General features: G+C 37.2%; 1 protein-coding gene across 1 annotated transcript in view; it reads right to left on the bottom strand.

Annotated features, from left to right (window-relative positions):
• The window catches only part of SRBD1 (S1 RNA binding domain 1), a 189737-nt gene continuing 167464 nt past the window's right edge, over window positions 1–22273 (bottom strand). The window contains exons 20-21 of the mRNA XM_072768227.1: window positions 4434–4618; window positions 1–898 (exon numbers count right to left, since the gene is read on the bottom strand). Of these exons, the coding sequence (XP_072624328.1) occupies window positions 609–898; window positions 4434–4618 (475 nt within the window). The 3' untranslated portion in view covers window positions 1–608. The remainder of the gene's footprint in view (window positions 899–4433; window positions 4619–22273) is intronic.

Genomic DNA, 22273 nt, shown 5'->3' on the forward strand with positions numbered 1-22273 from the left:
TCACTAGCCACAGAATTTTATTGTAGGGATCAATACATATATATACTTCTCAGCGATGTTTTGAGCCATTCACTTGATGGTTACAAACACATCAGGATCTATCTAATAGGCATATTTTTTATTTCCTTGGCAAGAGAAAATCATGAATCAAGTCCAAAAGGCCTGATTAAAAAAATCTATAAAAAGGAAGAGTCAACCACCACCTGCCCTACTATGTCAAGAAACATTGTACAGTTCAAATCAAGAACACAATTCCATACAAGTCCAGCAAGGCAAGCTGGCAAGTAGAAATGAAACAAGAATCTTTATAATACAAAATGCAAAAGGAGTCAAAGATGAACTACAAAAAATAAAATTTGGGTCAGAAAACCATTACTAAATAAAATGACATAAGGATGTCCATTAGCTGTTTTCTTTAAGGGGAAAAGTAACTGAGCTCTTAGTTTTCTATTTACTCAGAAGGAAAAGGAAAGTGTTTGAAAAATACCTCAAAATATTGAGTGAATTCTTTCTCATCTACTACCTAGAATTCACAAACATCTGACTTATTCTTAAACATCTATAGAAATGAGAAAAATAAAATTGGTGTTTGACCTTTAATGCAACACTCACAACACCCGAATGAGGTCCAGAGTAATCCTAGATCGGGGGATGTCAATGTTGAGTACTTGGACTTCTACTCTTTCTCCAGGGCCTAGGCCAAGACTCCTTCTCTTCTTTGTTTTAGAAAGTTTTGCTTCTGTTACATTTCGTATGGGAATCAGCCCTGATCTCCCCACTCCTATATCTACAAAAATTCCAAACAGAGTGGCATTCTCAACTTTGCCTGTAAGAACAGTCCCAACCTGCAGGTCTTCCAAGCAGACAATGCTTCTCTTGAAATCTGGTTTATCAAAATCTACAAGAAAAAGGGAAGAAAAGATAGTGTAAATAGTATGTACTATATCTCCTGGACCTGTATCATGTACTAATATACATTAGTAAATAAATATTTACTACGTATCAGTTATGTGCCGGGACCACTAGTCAGCATTGAGAGGGGACGTTAAAAAAAGCTAAAACCGAGGCTTGCCTTCAGAGACAATGCATCTTAATTGGAGAAGCAGCATTCACATAGTAGGAACAATACAAGAAAATTTACTCACACTTTCTCCTCAAACTGTATCTTGCTAGCATGCAAACATTAGCACTATACATAAAGAATGAGAAGAGCAGAGTCTTAACTTTCCTCTTTATGAAGAGGTGATGAGAAAATATCTTTGCATAATGAATATATAAGGCCAAATCACAAACACTGAGAAAGTAAGACCTTTAAAGACAGAAGATTGGAAGATTCCCCCCACCCAACCCCCCAGTACCTGAATTCTCAAACTGTTTAAAGGTGATAGAAAGTACATTAACATTTTGTCGAATATGGATGAAATTAAAGTGTTCTCCTCATTTCCCTCCACAAATTTGGAATTCAGGAGTCAATTTCTATTCATTTTGAATTTACTTGTCCAATCAAAACTTAATACGTTCTTGATTATCTATGGCTCAGAAACCCAGATCAGCCAGTACCTAATCTTCTTTCTCCTCTTTCAGTTCAATTCATCAAACATTTATTAGCCTCTAGTATGATCTCCTGTCCAGGCACTCCGCTGGGTGCTAGAGATACAAAGATGAGGACACGCAGATCCTACTCTCAAGTTCCTTATAGCCCTCTTTTCTTCTTGGCCTCAGTGTACATTTCTCTGTTCATGAACACCATGCCGCCCAAAGTGGGTATAAAGCATGCCAAGGAATCATGGCTCTAGTAAAAACAAAACAAAACCAACAACAAAGGTTTTATAAGGGAGAAGGGTAGAACTAATAGTTTAAATGGGGCTTCTGGGTTATCTGTGGATTCCATTTTCCCATGCTCTTCTTGGCCCCCTTTCCTAGGATTACTGAATGTTGATTCTAATAACAAAGAACATTCTATGCTTGGATCTCCTTTTACTAAGGCCTCATTTTCCCTCCACCCATCCCACTTCCTTTTCCTCCACAGCTGTTGGCTTGATCCTGATTACTTGTTAAAGCTATCCTTTACAGTTGTACTAACAACTGGCCACCTCTTGGTTCCCCTCCCCCAGTCCAACCATCCTGAAATCAAGTTTTTTTGTTTTTTATTTTTTCTGAATTCACCTTTTTCCTATAAAACAAAACAAAAACCCCTCCTTAAACCTCAAATCTCATTTTCCTCATAAAAAAGGAATATGTGAAAACTGGAATTGATTCTGTAGAATTTTCCCTGACACAGAAGTAGTGGATTCCAAAAGCAAGAAACCTGTTGTAATGTAATATTCCAATGGGCAAAGACTGTGTCAAAGCAAACTGAAACTAAGTCATTGATCAGGGCAGAGGTAGGATGGTCTCTGAGGTCTCATAGGCATTGTTTTTATGTTTGGAAATTCTTTTTTCTTACAGAGGTCCAGCTGCTACAGATTCCCCAAGGGTTCCTGATCAGCTGCTTAGTTTAATTTTGCATGGAAAATCAGAGTCAGGAACTACTTAACATGTTCCTGAAGACAGCCTGGGCCACTGAGAAATCAGAAAATCCTCCATGTACCAGGCAAACTTTAACACTTTGATTGCCAAGGCTATATATTCAGTCTGCCATCACTAGGCTGCTTCTGACGAATCCAATTATAGAAACTAACTAGCAACCAGAGTGTTAATAAAATAGAATTGATCTTGTCACTGAGAAAAGAGACAGGATGAGTTCATGGGAAAGAAAGAGGCATCAAGGAAGGAAATGCTTCTGAGAAAACGGAGAAAAGATGTAACATTTATAAATACTGTAATGAGGAAACATCCATAATACTATCTGCCTCTTCAAAAGTATGACTGTCTGCCTTACCCCTTGGGGATATTTTTAGTATTAAAATAAAAGCTTTCAAATATTTTGAAAATTGTGACTTACACTAGGGCAAAGGTCAGTTCCAAAGTGAGTTTAGACACTTATTTGAAATTTCACTTATCACACTGATAAACACTGCAGTAACTGGTAAGCTCGGTCCAGAGCCAGGTGCATCTGTGTTTCTGCTCACTAAGGGCATGACAAGGTGAGGACCTCTACTTAGCAGTTGGTTGTTTAACTGAACCATATAATCTGAATGTTGATCTTCGTTCTGAATCTACATTATAACTGGGATAATGGAGCAATCAACACCAAGAGAGAAAAGCGAAGATGGACAAGAAAACCCAATGCAGGAGGCCTGGAGCTAGAGACAGCATATTTACCAATCTTCTAATGCGGTGGTCCTAGGCATACCAGCCTTATATCTCACCTTGTTTGATATCTATTGCTCTCCTTAGTATTCTGCTAAAATACCCAAGGAATTCATATACAAGGGTACCAGGCCTCCAAATAGAAGTGGATGGGTCTACTGAAACATCCACTTTGGATGGACCACCCTGGAGACTCCTACTGCTACATTTTTGTTATCTTATTGTGTATTTTTTCTTCAACTTTAAAAAAAATTAATTTCTGACTTACAGAAAAGTTGAGAAGTAGTATAATGAACTTATCAGGTGTTTTTTTTTTTTTTTAAGTTTATTTATTTTTTCAGTAATTTCTACACCCAACATGGGACTCAAACTTACAAATCTGAGATCAAGAGTCCCATGCTCTTCTGAGTCAGCCAGGTGTCCCTTACTGGGTATATTTCTAAACTCCTTTAAACCTTTTCAAAGAAGCATGTCTAACTCCCTCAACAGAGCCTAAATGAGAATGAAAAGAACCAAGCCCTAAACATGTATCATAAAACTGGTTATGAGACAAGTGCAGATTCATTTAAATCTCAGAGCTTCCTATTCAAATTTCCTTAGGCGAGGGTTACTCAATACCTTAGTTCTTTTTCATGGGGTCATTGCTCTCAACAACTATGGCTGTCATACTTCCCTCACCATCTACCTATGCTGAAAGCTAAGAGTTCTTTTAATTAGAAGGAAAATCAATGGAGAGATAGTATCTTATTTGTTCAGTGTGTTCACTGACACAGAATCCAGGAGCTTGGAAGGTTGCAATTTAGGAAAAAGATTCACTTTTTAGTTTATTAACCAAATACCTTGGACTTCTGGCTCCTACAAGATAAGAACAGCTTACAAAAGGATCATGAAAAATGTGTGCCTCCATCCTCACGGCAGCCAATGTATGATGCACTTAGTCTAACATGATAGAAAATAAGCATGGGACAAGGAGTTGGGAGAGCTGGCTTCTAGCTTTGGCTCAGGATACTAACCAAACACAGTGACTTTGAAGAAAGAGCACTGTGCTTTAGTTTTCACATGTACAGAATAGAGAATAATACCAGTTTTGCCTATGGCAGAGGTTTGTTGTGAGGGCAATAGAAGATAATGTGAGCTATGTAGGTGAAAGATGATGCTATTATTTAAATTCAATTATTTACCTGTTCGAAAGTCAAAGCTCTCAGGCTGGCTGAGACCATCTATGATGACCTGTAAGGTGTGAACTGTTGTTTGCAAACTTTCTGCAATTTTCTCTATTCCGTCCTTTTCAAGGAATGAATTTATTTTTTGTTCCATTTCAGGCTTTCCAATCTCACACAGAGTCCCTCTGAAGAATGACAAAAACCTGCAGGGGCAAAAAAAAAAAAAAAAAAAAAAAAGGCCCAGCACTTATTAATAGTATTACTGATTTTCTAATCTCCTTATATAGGTCACCCTAAAATTCATTCATCTCAGATCCATATATCATCAATCAACCAATCAATCGGTCTTGACTGAAAATCTACTGTGTCTCAGCCTGTAATGACTGTCGTGTCCTGGAAAAGAAAGGAGAGGATAGATGTAGGTTCCTGTGCTATTTTCCAATCAAGCTCCTTCTCAAAATCAGCATCAGAAATGCTTTACAATGTAATGTTCGTTAGAGTTTAGTGTCATACATATTTTATAAATAAGAATACCTATGTTTACCTGATGTTTCCTAAATTTGAGGTAGAAATACTCATTTGAATTTAAGTTAGCTAACAGGCAAACAATGAACTAATGATACCAAAATCCAGTAAAATATCCGGTAAGCACCTTCAGCTTTTGACAAATGAAAATTTGTTATTCATGTATCATATCACTGCTTTTTACTTTTGGGTACCCATGATGACTATTAATTCTCAAATTCTATTGACAGGCAAGCTTCACATGGATTAAATTATATCAAGTACATTAAGTACTCAGAGTCCACAGGAAAAATATGGGAGGGGATATAAAAAAGAAAAAGTAACTGTGTTACAAAATGGAAGGAGTAAGAACAAGTAAGACCTCAATTACATAATATTGAAGTGAATATTATTTTTATATACTATATATATTATTGCTGTAATATTTATAATATAAAAATATCTGCCTTTCTCAATTTCCCCTTGCTATGTTTACCATTTCCTTTGCTTGCTGCCTCTCAATTACTTAGCTTTGGAGTTCAGTAATAAGTTAATTAAGAAAAAAATGAAGGGTTAAGCCATTTCCCTCTTCAATTTCATCTGAATATTGGGCTGTAGCTTACTTTCTTGATAGTTCTTGGCTGTGTATTTTTCGACATCATTAAGTTCCATTTCCTATGATTAATGGCACTTTAAAAATGTCAACACAGTAATCAGACAGATAGTGATACTAATGCCCTCAAATCCTTTCCTCTAAGGATGTCTCTGGAATATAAGGGAAAAAGGAAATTGTTGGAGGCTTGTCCATCATCAAAACTGGAATGTATTCCATTTGGCAGGCTGCTGCATTATCACAAAAGGAATGTTTGTCATTTCCAGTCTTTTTTTGTATTGTTGTGTTCAACCAAAGCCTCTTTAGTGATCATGCAGTACTGATAATCTGGCATCTGGTGGAGAAAGCTCTCTCATCTCTCATTTAGGGCATCTTTTTGGGTTCAAATGTACAATCTTCCTATATCCCATAGCTGTATTTTTCATCAAAAACAGATAGATACTCCAAAATCTAACTAATTCTCTTGAGAATATATATTGGTTAGTGGTCCAATGAAAGACCAAGGAATTGGTCCCTTGTCTCTCTTTTTGGAAATGAGCTTCTATCCAAACTGGTGGGCCAATGAGATATACAATGTAAGTCTGTGTCCAGGCTTCCCCAGCCCACGAGAGAAGCAGGCAGTATCTGTTACTGCCATTGGAAAAGCAGTAGCACATAAGGGCCCTGGTGACAGGGAACAGCTGCTGAAGCTCTGACTGATGGGAGACATGACACATGACAACTTCTGCCCACAGCCAACTTCTCTGCACAACTTTCTGAATAATGCATGCCCTGCTGGGCAGGCTTCCCTGGTATTTATCCTCTTGGCTTGATTGGTCTGCAACCAGTTATTTAGTAGAACATCTTTCAAATCCTCAAGATTCTGGCTTACAATCAATTATTAAAATGCCAAAGCATATTCATGGGGTAAATCTATAACCTTGGTTGGCAATTTATAATTAATGAAAGTTAACTAAATGGCAGAAAATTCCATATACTTCCAAGCACTGTATAAGTCTTGGCCTCAATAACAAAAACACTGGCTCAGGAGGCTGCTTGGAGTCTTAGGGTTGTATTTGGTGTGTGTGTGTGTGTGTGTGTGTGTGTGTGTGTGTGTCTGAAAGAGAGAGAGAGAGAGAGAGAGAGAGAGAGAGAGAAAGGGAGAGAGAAAGAGAGAGACTGCTACCAAAGTCACTTCCATCAAAGAATTCTGTTTATGGTGGTTGCAAATGTAAGAAGAAAATTGGTCTGTTTAACCTGGGTGCATATTTCATATATCATTTTCATTCTCACACACACAAGCCTGAGGACACTGGTAACTGAAATCAATAAAAAAGTACCAAATTATGCTCCTAGCTAACACTTCATATTGATCAACTCTATTTTTAAATGACTATGGAACAAAGTCAAATGTTACTTTATTTTGAAAACTTTCTTAAAGTTACAACAGGATTGCAGAAAAAGGAAAAGAGCGAACAAAAATGGAAGAGAGACTATAAAATAAACTGGGAATAGCATTCAGATTGACCTCTCCCTTATTGGATTTCAAATACATTCAACTGTAAATTATAGGAAACAATGTCTTAGACCTGGCAATCACTCAATAAACATGCGTTCTTTAAATATCCTAAGAGAAATTTATTCTACATTTTCTAAATTTTCACTCTGGAGTTGAATGTGAGAAGTAACATGCAATACAAAGTTTCATTTTAGAATTGGGTATGATAAGTAATACTCAATACAAAGTTCTTTCTGCCTCGAAAAATACCATATAAAAGCACATCACACTTTATGAAGCTTGAAAAACAGAATGACAGGGAACATATACTGACAGGTAAGTGCCGGGCATGATGCTAGTGCTTGAGAGATGTGTTCATTTAATCCTAACAATAATCCTAAAAACTAGGTGCCCTATAACACAGAAAAGTAAAATTGAGGTTCAGGGAAGTTAAATAATTTGCCCAAGGCCACAAACCTATTTTTACTGACTGGAGTTTCACACCACATCAGTGTGTGTCTGTTTAGAACTGTAGTCATGTCAAAATAAGTGATATCTTTAAGATATAAAACATAATACTTCTGGTAACATTTCACCAACACAATTTAACGATAGATGATTTCTAAACATGAGACAGTTAATACTGAATAAATTCCACAAAAAAATTGTTACATAAATGAATTTCTGGAGATAATTCTCTCAAAAGCCAATGAGTTATTAAAGTCATAGTGTCATTTTCTCCACTGTCTTTGCAAAGCTTTTTCAGTTTGCTAAGGACTGTGGCCTGAGCTGCTGTTTTTATTTAATATGTAATTTCATCCATCTTACTTAAAGTAAGAAAGTAGCATAAATGCAACAAATAAGCACATCATGTTCTTTTAGCACACATCTGCATGAAGTTAAAATATAGACCTTGCAGCAGAGATAATGCTTGTTTTTCAAGCAGAATGCTTATATGACCTAAAATTGTTGATATTTTCAACAGCAACTTATTACAAATGCAATGTTTTTTCTCTCCAGAGTCAGTCTTTATAAGGCTTTTTCCCAAAGAACAAGAAATTCTCAAGATTCATAAGACTTCAGATAAATCACTCAGCTTAGGAGCCCAGGACAGGTTCATTACATTAAAGCACCACAGTACCCCACAGAGTATGGAGGAACCACGGTGATGCAAGACCATCACTTTAAAAACAAATTACTATCAGCACGTGCTTTGTGGACTCAACATACAGGATTTATAATCCCACGAAAAACCCAACAACCGTGCTGCAAGGGCAAAGTACCTGTGGCTGTCTACCCACTCTCAACAGCTCCAAAAGAGACTTTTGTACTGGCTTATTTTTATCCATTAGTTTTACTCAATTGTAATTACATCAATAAACAAAGCATTAAATGAAAGAGCACAGTCATTTTATAAATAAGGAGGCACAGACAAAGCAGGTCATAACTTGTAATACAGATGGACGTTCAGTGATTTAAAAAGAGAGCTTGCACTCTACGAGAAAACCTGGCCTTCTTAACTCTGATTGTAGATTAAGTGGTGGGACACAAATGAAAGTTCAGGAATAATCTGTTACGCCAAAGCCACAGATTCAATATATATTTTTAAATCTACCGCTCTTAATATTAAAGACTAAAAATAAATTCCAATGTGGCAAAAAAGAAAAACCTGATACTCTTTTTACACTACCTACGGGGAGCTGAATTTACACAGGTGAATGCAGAGCAGTGCACATTTAGTTCAGCTTGAAAGAGAGAGCGCCGACTTTACCACATCTGCTGTTTCAGCAGCCAAGTCCAAGGGGCAGCAATGTGAGTTGCACTTTAATCATCAAAGAAGCTTTTCAAACTTCTAACCTCTTTGTTAAACCGAGACACTGAACTGGGCCAAAATCCTTAAAAACCTTTGCTGGCGCAAAATCTGTAAGTACTGGTAAATTCAAGTAGAGTGCATTAATGGAACATCCCATTGGACTGCAGAAGCTGCTAGGTCAGTGAAGACAATGTTTAAATGGCTTTTCTTAGCATGTAATCAACCAGAGAAATGTAAAGCAAACAATTTTTCACAAGAACTTACAGCTAATTGGCTTTTGAAAACTGCAGATAAACTTTTAAAAAATGCAATCCTTTCAGAATGGATAAAGGAATTGTTCTGAAAGCCTGTACAGACTTTTATCTGAGAGTATAGTTTTAAATGGTATGCAGCCATCCAAGCAGCAGCTGGAGGACATCTTCAGTGGCATTGGCTTGGTATCATGTGGAGCATCTTTGGAGCACTTCCTCCATCTAAACACATCCCTACATCTAAATACACTCTTGCATCTATGAGTAGCAGAAAACAAAAACAAGAGGAACTGAAAAGGAGAAGCTGTCATAGATTAAGAAATGCAGTTTGTTTTCTAAAAGACTTGGTTTATAACCATAAGACAACAGTTACCTGCTTCTAACTTCCAAAGAACTTACTAAATGTTTCCTTCTTTTTCAAAGATCTGGTATATATGCAGAGAAACTGGATACAGCATCCATGCTGCATTAATTGTATATAGGAAAATATATTCTTAGAAAGCTGTTTTATTTTATCTTGGTAATTCTGTATATGGAATTGGCTTTATAAAAAAAAATGCTAGTTACAATGTGTTTACACAGTTGTACCACAAAAACATTTAAGATCAGTGAAATAATAACCAATGCCACAAGGAATTAGTAGTGATTTTTTTTTTTTTTTTAGAGATTCATCCACTTATTTGAGAGAGAGAGGGAGAGGGAAAGAGAATGAGAGAGAGAGAGAGAGAGAGGGCGCGCACATGAGCAGGGTGAGAGGCAGAGGCACAGAGAATCCTTAAACAGACCCCCTGCTAAGCATAGAGTAGCTGTGTGGCTGGATCCCAGGACCCTGAGATTACCACCTGATCTGAAATCAAGAGTCGGATGTCACCCAGGTACCCTGTAATATTGATTTTTATGTAGCTTTTCCTATTTCAGAACTATTTGCTAGGTTACGGTATACTGCGTGATAGTATAATTTAAAAACCCAAATGTATATACATATACATCCAAATTAGTGTGAGTACATAAAAATGGGAAGGCATCATGTAATGAAATGATGTGATTACTATTCTAAAAATTTCTAAAATCCTGTTTTAGGAACTGCCTTAGAAATAAATTTACAGGCAACAAAGGAAAATTAATTTTCTTACATTTTTTTTTAAAACAACAATACCCCCTTCAATAAAAAGAACCAGAGAAAACCCCATCAACCCTGTATTATTCAGGTTGATCATCCTCTTTTCATTGAGTCTGGTGTTTTATATTTTAATTTTTATTTATTTTTTAAAAAGATTTTATTTATTTATCCATGAGAGGCACAGACAGAGGCAGAGACATAGGTAGAGGGAGAAGTACAAGAGCCTCATGTCAAAGACTTGATCCTAGGACTCCAGATCACAACCGGAGCCAAAGGCAGACACTCAACCACTGAGCCATCCAGGTGCCCCGAGTCTGGTTGTTTTAAACACACATACACACAAACACCCTTAAATGATAAAGATTTTCTAAAATATCAAGTCTCTTCCAAGGAATGTGACACAATTGAAGTATTTTTGAAGCATCTGAAAAATAATTGAGTAAAGCATACTCAGTTTTTCTCATTAAGTATTCATTTACTGTGAAAGAAGACTATGGAAGATGATAACAGGGTCTCTGCCTTGAATGAACTTAGAGAGTCTTATTTTAAGCAATGACAGTATGTCAGAATAAATACTCTTCTACATCTGCTTTTTAAGGGGTAGGATTTTTACATGCAGATAAGCATACTTTCAAAGTACTAATAAAGATGATTTCATTTAATTCCCTCAAAAATTTATTGTGGATATAGATTTTCAGATAAAGGAATCGAAACTCTGATAGATTAAGTGACCTGCCCAAAGACACGCAGCTGAGACCACAAAGTTGTAGGTAAGGTAAAAGCTGTCATAGATCACCTCTTCATTAACACTCCTTAACTCTTTACTGCAGGGAATATTCAATGCAGACAAAAAAATTAGATCCCAGATAAAATTTGGCACCCAGAATCACTGCCTGGGAACAATTTATTATTTTTCAAACCAAATTCAAAAGGAAAAAGTTTGGCTCTTTTTGAGTTATCCAGCAAGAGTTGGACAAAATTAAGTTAGTGGTTTCAAAGCCTGTAGACTCTCTATAGCTCAAAAACACTGTGCTTAGAATTCATATAATTTAATTTACTGGCTGTAAAGCCATAACGTGGATTAGTGCTTGTGAATATTTGAAAGAGGAGGGCAAATAAAAAAGTAGTACTCAAAACCACTAGGCTAGATGGCAGAGCTGGAATTAAACAGCTCCAGTGCTATTGGGGTTTGATAAAGCCCAGGTATTAGAGTAAGGACTGTCCTCCTTGGGAAAACAGTCTTTTTACTGTGAGTTTGGATCTGTCAAGGAATCCTCCTTTCAAGGAATTTGAAAATGCTTAACATCTGTTATTTCCCTAAAAACCCTGGTTGTCCTCTGAATGGGCAGAGTCATTTTTATTTCATTTGAAGAGTATGCAATTGAGGTCAAAGTAATTTGCTTATGGTCACACAGAGTTAGAAGACAGGCTAATGTTAAAATCCATAGTGAGACTGGGGACAGGAAAGGAAGGAGGCAGATAATGGGACACTAGATCAATACCCTACTGAGTTTCAGGCTCCAGACTGAGTGATCTAAGCCTGAGGAAGACGGGAGAAGGCCAGTCCTAAGGAGATGAGAGAGTCTGAAGCAAGCACACCACTGGGGCTGGCTGGAAACTCCCTGGCACTCCTTCTCTGCTGGGTGCTAACAGGCTGCTCCACATATGCAGCAGAGAAACCACAGCCTTTTCTCTAGTCCCAAGACCCAGTGTTAATATTAATTAACAATGTTCAATGACCCAAATTATAGCTGGATCATACGGTAAAACAATTTTTTCCTGGGAGGCCAGCAGTTGTAAACCACATCCCCCTTTACTTTAATGGCTCACCTTGACAGCTCCTCCTCAATCACAACTAAAAATAATAGCAATAAGGGAGCACCTGGCTGGCTCAATTGGAAGAGCATGCAACTCTTGATCTCAGGGTTGTGGGTTCGAGCCCCAGATTAGACACAGGGATCACCAAATAAATAAATAAATAAATAATAAATAAATAAACTTAACAGCAACAACCACCCAGTAATAATAATTACAGCAACAATAGCTTACTCTGTCCCAGGTATTAAGGATTCTAGATATATTAACCTATGTAATCCTATCAGACAGGTACTATTATTATCTCATTTAACAGACAAGTAAACTAAGGTCCAGGGAGGTTAAATCACTTCTCCAGCTCAAACAAGCATGATTTGAACCCAGGCAGTCTGGTACTGTACTGCTTCCAGAATAAGCTAGAGGGAAGTTAGGTACTATCTTGGATTCTTCAACTTCCTAGCTCCCTCAACTAGCCTTGCCTTAAACTTCATGGGAGTGGTGGTGGGGGTGGGGGGTGTTGCAACAGCATGTAAGACACAAGACCTGACAGTCAATTCCTAAGAACCTCACAGCATAGTCAGGTGGGTACATTTTCATCTTTCTCTTTTGTGAAGGCACTTTAGAAAGTATTATAAATGTTATTTCCTAGGAATTACAGTATGATGTTTTGAGGCTTTGACTACTAACAAGATGAAAAAAAAGAAGAAAAACAAAAATCACCTTTGTAATCTATTGGTCTTTCTTTTATGATGCGGTGCCACTTTCTGAAAAGGCAGTCTACTCTTGTCCAGTTATAGCTCCACAGGAACTAAAGCTGATACACATGCTAAGACATCATTTATCAAAGGTCAGCAGCGATTCTGACTTAATTTTCATGTCCAAATGCTGCCAACTCTTGTGAGGCAAGTCCAGAAAAATGTAAGACCTTTCAAATTTGCAAATAATTTCTTACATCTGTTTACCTAATCTTCATTTATTTTATAGAATTTGTAGTTGGGTTTCTTTTCAGGCAAGCTTCCCACAAAGAAACATGTTTTTATCATTGCAGAAGTTAGTTGGCATGCGAATGCAGGAGAAAGCTATAGCAAATTGTAGATGTGCGGAGGTGTGCTAGGCATACTCAGCAGGCTAAGTAACTTACCGCTCACAAAAATTACAAATCACCACAAGTCATGCGCCTTCTGGGTTGTTCACAGTCAAAACCATGAATGTCAAATCTGTGAATCTACTGCTGCTGTTTTTTGTTTTGTTTTAAAACAACAATCTAAACTCCCTGCATTACAGCTGCTTATTAGCCAACAGACTTCCTTCCTTGCTGGGCAGAAAGCTAAGTTTCGGAAGAATGTGACAAAACCTCTGAATGCAATTCTAAAAAAAGAGTTTGGAGATAGTAAATCCTTGAACAGGAATGGGAAAGAAACAGAGGCTAAGATGTGCTCACTCATTAAAGGTCTTCAGTCTGGGGCACTTGTCACTGTCTGGCTTGACTTACTGTAGCTCCATGGCAGGGAGCAAGGCAGGACCTCTACAACCCCTAGTCCCCAATATTTTTAGGCTATGAGCACTGTTCCATTTATCCAAATGGGATCCATTTATCCATTTATCTCATCACAGAATCCTCTGTATCTATTGGCTTAATTCTACCTGTTTTTCTTTTTTTCCAGCTATATTGAGACATAATTGACTTTTAACATTTTAGAAGTTTAAGGTATATAACCAGTCAGTTTGATATACTTATATAACTGCAAAATGATTACCACCATGACAACTCCATCTGGTCACATAATTATCATTTCCTTTTTGTGGTGAGAACATTTGAGATCTACTTACCAACTTGCAGGTACATAATACAGTACTGTTTGTTAGCTATAATTACCATGCTGTACATTAGACGCCCAGAACTGAACTCATAACTGAAAGTTTGTAACCTCTGACCAACTTTAGTTCTAAAAAAACCTGATAAAAGTTTTTAGTAAATTAAGAATAAACATTACTGGGCTTTTTATAGAAGATCCTCTTTCCCCAAGTAATTATTTTGTCAATTTATATAATTATTCTTATCCTAGACTTGAATTTTTAAATTGATGGTTGTTTACTCTCTGAAAACATACTTTTCAGCATTGACTGTAGGGTCAGAAATAGGTACATCAGCAGTAATAAAGGAACTGACAGTGCTAATACTGCACAGTATAGCTACTGATACAACTCATCTGATACACATTGGCTTAGTCCATCAGAATGGTGCTGCATGTCACAGTCCTGTATGCAGGCTACTCACCAATTCCAGAAACTAGTCTTTTAGATGTTTCACTAATGGCCAGAACGGAAAAAAACAATTAAATACTAGCTAATGCTTTATTAAAATGAGTGCCAAATGACAGATTTGATATTACATTTTCTGGAATTTTTGAAGTTAAAATCAAGACCATAACAAGCTTAACTATCTGAATGAAGTGAATCCAATTCTCAATGCAGGATATTCTTTGGGAGAATGCCAGGTCTCACTGTGACATGTACAAACCAGCATAATTTGCAGTACAAAACACTACCTCCCAGCACTTTATTCAAGAAAAAGGAAAAAAACACATACTTGTCTTTGGCTATCTTGATCAACCAAAATGGTATGGCAAAAAAAGAAGAGGCATGGGGGAGTGGCAAGCCCTAAATTGGCTGTTTCTACGCTTTATTTTACTCGTAAGACAGGAGCAATTTTCCTCATGGCCCCACGTTACCCAACACAATGAAATCACTCACACATGAGGACATTGTGAAGATTTCTAGACGATGACAGGAAATGGTAAGTAATCCTCTTTCATGGTCTGTCTCTTGTTTTCTAGTCTGTAAAGTTCAGGAAGGCTCTGGACACACATGCTCTGGGAAGGCATGGGATTCAATTTGGGGAGGTCTGAAAAAGCATCCAATCCACAAGGGATTCTGAAATAAGTACTTACTCAACTTGTGGGATAGGCAATGGCAGAAAGCAGGTTCTAGATGTTCTATCAAGAATTTTGCTTATACAACTGCATTGACTTCAGCCAGTTTAGACTAGAGAAGAAAAATCTAGATTGAAGTAAAGCTAGACTTTTCATTCATTTCACTTCTAGCCACTATAGGATGAAACTTACAAATAGCCATGACACAGTGAGTGCAATAATTAAGTGGCCTTTGTGAAGCACAGAAGCTGAAAAAGAGCTCATTTACAGAGAGGGGTATCTTTGTAAGATTTCATGCAGGAGGTGACATTTGGGCTAGGTCTTTAAGAAGATTTCTTTTTTTTTCTTTCTTTTTTAAAAAAGATTTCATTTATTTATTCATCAGAGACACAGAGAGTGAGGCAGAGACATAGGCAGAGGGAGAAGCAGGTTCCCCACAAGGAGCCCGATGCAGGACTCGATCCCATCATGACCGCCAAGCCACCCAAGTGCCCCAGAAAAGAGATATTTAAAGGGCTGGAGTCAGGAAAATATAGCTCAGGTCAGGTTTGGGGAATAGTTAACAGTCCAATAAAAACAACAAAATCTCATTACTAGGCACTTTAGAAACATCATCTTGTTGACCTCACAGCAATCTTATGTGGTTGGTGTATTATTATTATTCCCACTTTTTATGGTATAGAGAGTCTCAGATGGGTGAAGTAAATTACCTAAAATAATTCAGCTGGTAGAACCAAGATTATGAACCAGATCTATGACACTCCAAATCTTGAGCTCTTAATTAGCTCCAAAACCTGATCTTTAAACCAGGTCACAATTAAAAAGCTAGTTTGGAGCCAGATTTGAATGTAATCATAATGATCTTTCAGATTAAGGATACTGCATCCTTAAAGGTGGTATGTTAGTACAGAAGAGTAGCAAGACTTGTTATGTGTGCTTCCTAAGGACAAAAAAAAAAAAAAAAAAAAAAAGAAATGAGTATCTGGAATATGCTATATTTGACTGTTACTCTCTATCATCACATGGCTGAAATCAGACTCTGCCTTTCCTCTGGAGAAAACATTACCTCCTCCATTAAAGGAAGCTTTGCCTATTTATTTTATTAAGGGATCTGTAGGAAATGAATTCTTTGCACAGAGTGTGTAGAATTTTATGCTGTTCTGCTGCAGATATATTTCCTGAATACTGCATTAAAAGAATTCCCTTCTGTTGTTTTTCAGAATAAGGGCATGTGCATTTCAAAAGAAGCAATTTGATAGTGACTACATTTGGTATCTTCTCATTTTAGGAGAGGAACTGGGCATAGAGCAGGAGTATGTACCTACCTCTGCCAGTAGATATTTTTAAGTAAGAGAGAGAGGGTCAGGAATAATGTAAAGTTTTTAGGAAATGTCAATGAAAAAAACATACAGATTCCGTATTACAGAAGATTTAAGTGGAACATAGGATTAAGAAACCTATTATTGTTACAGACAGATTTTCCTTCAGTAATCCTTTGAAGCCATTTTGTTCTAAATCTCTTACTTCCGTCAGAGTCTCCTCACATTTATTTGATTACTTCCTACTTTACTGAAAAATTCAAAGCTACCTTAAAATCCCCTTCCTTAGAATATCTCCATATCTTTACTCATCCTGCCCCATACTTCCCTAAACTACAACTCCATCCCTTGATTCTGTTTCTCTTCCCACCCTCATTCCTCACAGGCTGCTATTAAGGACTCTTGACCTTGGCATTCTTTTGGTCTCTCTGCCTCCTAGTTGCCCCACTTCTAAATGTGGGCATGGGAAGTGAGGAGTGACAGCTAAATGAAAGAAGTCTTTTAGCTTTAGAAAATTTTATGAATGTCTCTTGTATCTTTCATGTCTCTACTACTTACTCCTCTCATTTTGGCCACAGATGTTTTATTGTTGTGGTCTCCCCATTCTCTATTCCTTAAAAGTTAAAAGTAGCAGCAACTCTTTATCTTACCTCTTCCTGGACTTTCATTACATGGTTCCTTCTTTTCACTACCAAATTTCTCAGAAGAATTATCTGTCTCTAATACTTACTGCTTGCTTTTCCCCAGTCTCTTACACATTGGTTTCTATCCTTGCCACTCTCCTAAAATTACTCTCTCAATTAATGACCTCTCAACTGTCAACACATTCTTAAACTACTTATCCATTCTGCCATATTTGACACCACCAACTTACTGACCTTCTTTCATGACTTTTGTTTTCATATTCTGTCTTCTCTGACTTCTCTTCCCCCTCTGACCCTTTAAATGCAGACATTCTTCAAGTCTTTGATCTTAACCACCTTCTCCTCTTGTTCTACATGCTTCCTTGGATGAGTGTACCCACTCACATAACTCCTTATCTCTCGCCTTTCACTGATAATTCCAATCCTACATATCAACATGTCTAGTTCAGGTCTTTCTCCTAAGCTCTAGGACTGCCTTTCCATTTGCCTGCAATGGAATATTTTAGCAACTCAAACTCAATATACCTCCAACTGAAACTTGTATCCTCCTTTCTTCCTCCCTTTATAACTCTCTCTTCTCTTCTCATTTGTCCTCACTATCCCTGCACAAAAACAACAAATAAACCAAAAGGCTGGTCTTCCTCTCTTGTTCCATAATGAATGGTTAATGGCACTACTGTTTTCCACTAACCCAGACTAGTATTGACAGAATTGTTCATTCATTCCTTCATTAAGCATATACCTAGTGAGTGCTGCTGTATTCCATTCTTTTCTGCAATCTTGGAATATATTCAAAGATCCCTCCTCTCAGGAAGACTGACAAGATACAACCAGCACAATAAGTAAGTTGTAAAGTATGATAAAAGTGGTAAGTGCTGTGGGAAAGAGAGAAAGAGTAGAGAGTAATGGGAATCAGAATGACTAGGCTTACAGGTAAGGGCATGTAGACTTAAGTAGGGTAGTCAGTGTAGGTCTTGTTGACCAGGTAACATGTGAGCAGTCTTGGTGAGGTAAAGGAGGTTAAGTAGTTAGATGTGCAGATATCAGGAGGAAAAGAGTTCGGGAAGAGACAAGACAGTGTAAAGACCCTAATGTGGGAGAGGCTTGGCATGTTCAAGAAATAACAAGGACACCAGTATGGCTCGAGCAGAATGAGCAAGGGAGGGAAAAACCTGAGATCAGGTTAAAAGGGCATTGGGAACTATTATGGGACTTGGCCTTAATTCTGAGTGTAACTGGAAGTGATAGCAGAGTTTTATGCAGAAGAATGACATACTTTGATTTACATGTTAAAAGGATCTAGTTGTCTGTTGCTAAGAACAGATAACTGGCTGTGCGGTAAGAGAAGCAGGGAGACTTGTTAGACTAATCGCAGTAGTCATAATCCAGTGGAGATGATGGTGACTGAGATTGAGAGGTCCGTACGACAGTTGGTGAGAAGTGGTCAGACCCTTCTCACCAGGGTATATTTTAAAAGGACAGCCAATACAGTTTACTGACAGACTGGGTGAAGGTATAAAAGAGAACAACTGGATACGAATGGCAAAAATGAATACCAGAGATACTGGAAGATGAAGTGGAAGCTCACTGTCAATGGAGGGAATGGGTAAAGGAGAAGTTGAAGCACTAAATTTTGGTCAGTCCTGTGGTGACTTCTTCCCAACTCATGGCTTTAAGCACAAGACTCATATCCTCAGCTCGGGTCGCTCTTCTCTCAACTCCTGACTCACGTATCCAGCTGCTTACTTGATGTCTCAAACCTAACAGGTCTTCAACTCAATTCTAATGCTTTCCCTTCAACCTTGCTCCCATCATGGTCTTCCTCATCTCAGATGACAGCAGTTTATCCTTGCAGCTTCTCAGTCCAAACTCCCTAAGTCATCCTTGTCCTTATAAGACAACCCCACCAGGAAATGATCTCTCTGTCCTGTGAACAACTTTGTGTTTCACAAAGGTCATTGACTATTGATTTCTATTATGGTTATTTGTTATTAGAGATTAGTTATCTTAAGAGAAGACTAATTTGCATAAAAGTAAAAAAAGTTATACTTCATAAAAACTGAACATTTATATTTCAAAAACACAATCGCATTATACGGAGATAAAAAAGGTAAACCAATTAGAAAAAATTTCAGCTCACACAACAAAGGACTTTAATATTTAATAGAGAATCCCCACATATAGATAAAATCGGCAAAATAAAAATGCAAAAACAAAAATAACAAAAATTAAAAAAAATAGTTTAAAAAGACAGAATTTTAAAAGAACCACTAAATGACTAACTCAGGTTAAAAAATATCATGACTTCAATTTTCTAAAGTGTTATGTGAGGGAGAATAACACAAATATAAAAATAAAAAGACTTAATAGCTTCACATCTTGGTGTATTTTGGGGAGTAACATTATGGTAGGGGAGCATGAAAGCCATTACATTCCTACTGGTTTTCTGATGTAATTAAAAATGAACTTTACTGCAATGGAATTTACTTTTACACAACTGAGGTCAAACCAATAATAACTTAATCATAACCGCAATGAGCTTTCCTTCCCTGGGAAGACACTTGTATAATACTATATGAAAGTATGAACTACCTATGTTGAGTGATGCCTATGATGTCTATACATCTACTATACATCATACTATAAGTATGCTTAAGAGCCAGAAATAATTATTATAGCTCCAAGGTGGATAATGGGGATAAAACTTAATTAGATAAATTACTAGTTCTGTTGCCAGATTTTAAAGGTCAAGAGTTGAACTTCATGTAGACAAAATTTCCCATGAAATAGTCTACAAGAACCCTCCTTCTGAGAGACAAGCCTGCTCCCAAAGGAAGCAGAGAGAAAGGTGAAGTTTCTGGTCAGGCTTTTATGTTCTACATGCAAAAGGTGGCCCATGTAAAAATTGGCAGAAAAGTCCTGCTTAACAAGAGAAATTCAAGATCTCTCAAGCTTCAACACTGCTGGTGGCATCATAAATTAGTATGTTACTTGGCAATGTATATCAAGAGCCACATAAAGTCTCAAACCCTTTGGCAGAGTAATTGCATTTCTAGGAATCCATTATAAGGAACCACTACTAGTACTGCTATTAATAAATTACAGTCTAATCATGTGATGGGATATCACTCAGCTTTTTAAAAAGAGAGATATGCAGAAATAAAAAACTTATGCTTATATGAGAGAACAAGTTGAAAAATTTATGAACTATAGTATAAAAACATACAATGTACATTTAAAAAGACATTGATTTGCATGCAACAAAATGCTATTTTAGTACCCAAGGAGGTGTCAGTTTTTGCAAGAAGTGTATAAAATCATGTATAGTACATATACATCTTCTCAAACAATAAACACTAGAAGTATAATTACTATGAGACCATAATTTTTTAACTTTTATATATATGTATTTTTAAAGATTTTATTTATTTGATGAGAGAGCACAAGCAGGTGGAGCAGCAGGCAGAGGGAGAGGGAAAAGCAGACTGCCCACAGAGCAGAAAGCCTGACACAGGGCTCATCCCAGGACCCTTGGATCATGACCTGAGCCAAAGGCAAATGCTTAACTGACTGAGCCACCCAGGCAACCTGATCATAATTTCTTTATATTAAAAAAAAATGAGAATCATGTGTTAAGACTCAGAACAGGACAAGGATGCCTATTTTCACCACTATTCAATACAGTACTAAAGATCCTAGACATTGCAATGGGCAAGAAAAAGAAATAAAGTGCATTAATATTAAAAAAGAAGTAAAGTTTTCATTTATTTGCTGATAACATAATTGTTTATACAGGAAAACTTAAAGAATCTATAAACACATCTATAACTACCTACTAGAACTAGTAAGTGAACTTATAGCAAGGCTGCAGGATACAAGGTTACTATGCAAAAATCAATTGTATTTTTACATATTAGCAACAAATTTTTAAAATTCCATTTATAATAGTGTTGAAAAATATAAAGTAAATTTAATAAGAAACATGCAAGCCCTGTACAGTGAAAATTTTAAAACATGTCTGAGAGAAATGAAGGACCAAAATAAGTGAAAAGATGTTAAGTTCATGGTCAAAAGACTTAAGAGATTATTATGAAGATATCCACTGTTCCTATAATCCCTTACAGACTCAATGTAAATTTTTTTTTTTTAATTTTTATTTATTTATGATAGTCACAGAGAGAGAGAGAGAGGCAGAGACATAGGCAGAGGGAGAAGCAGGCTCCATGCACCGGGAGCCTGATGTGGGATTCGATCCTGGGTCTCCAGGATCGCGCCCTGGGCCAAAGGCAGGCGCCAAACCGCTGCGCCACCCAGGGATCCCTACAGACTCAATGTAATTCCAATCCTAACCCCACCAGGTTTTTTGCCTTTTTTTTTTTTTTTAAGATGTTATTTGTTTAATAGAGACACACACACACACACACAGAGAGGTGGGGGGGGGGGGGTGACGAGGGAGAAGCAGGTTCCATGCAGGGAGCCTGACGTGGGACTTGATCCCAGTTCTCCAGGATCACACCCCAGGCTGAAGGCGAGCTAAACCGCAAAGTCACCAGGGCTGCCTGGTTTTTTGCTTTTTAATGAAATAGATAAGCTCATTTAAAAAATGTATACAAGGGCCAGAATAAGTAAATGTTCATAATGTGCAAATAAATAAATAAATAAATAAATAAATAAATAAATGAACTTTGATCCCTACTTCAAATCACACATGAAATGTAACCTCAGATGTATCATCAAGCTAAATGTAAAAGCTGATACTATCAAGCTTTTGGAAGTAAACACAGACATATATTCATGATTTGAGGCAAGGCAAAAGTTTCTTAGGACAGGGAAAGTAATAATTGTAAGAGGAAAATACTGATGAGGTAGACATCACCAAAATTCAAAACCTCTGCTCATCAAGACACCAATAAGAAAATAAAGAAGTAAACAACAACCTGGAACAAAACATTTGTGAAACATATACGGACAAAACACTAGTTTCCAGAAAAAAATTTTTAAAATGCCCACATTCCAATAATATAAAGATAAACAACTCAATTAAATGGCTGTGAGCCTGGGTGGCTCAGTCGGTTAAGGTTAAGCATCTGCCTTCAAGCCTCCTGCAGCTCCCTGCTCAGCGGGGAGTCTGCTTCTCCCTCTCCCTCTGCCCCTCCTCTCACTCATGCTCTTTCTCAAATAAATAAAATCTTTAAGAAAGGTTAGAAAATGGCTAAATGATATGAACAGAGTTCACAAAAGAAGGTATGCCAATAGCCAATAAGCCCATGAGAAAGTGCTCAGTGTTGCCAGAGAAATGCAAATTAAAGCTACAAAGAGATACTACCACATACACACAACACACAAGAATGGCTAAAATTAAAAAGACT

Source organism: Canis lupus, chromosome 11 (genome assembly GCF_048164855.1).
Source record: "Canis lupus baileyi chromosome 11, mCanLup2.hap1, whole genome shotgun sequence".
Lineage (NCBI taxonomy): Eukaryota > Metazoa > Chordata > Mammalia > Carnivora > Canidae > Canis > Canis lupus.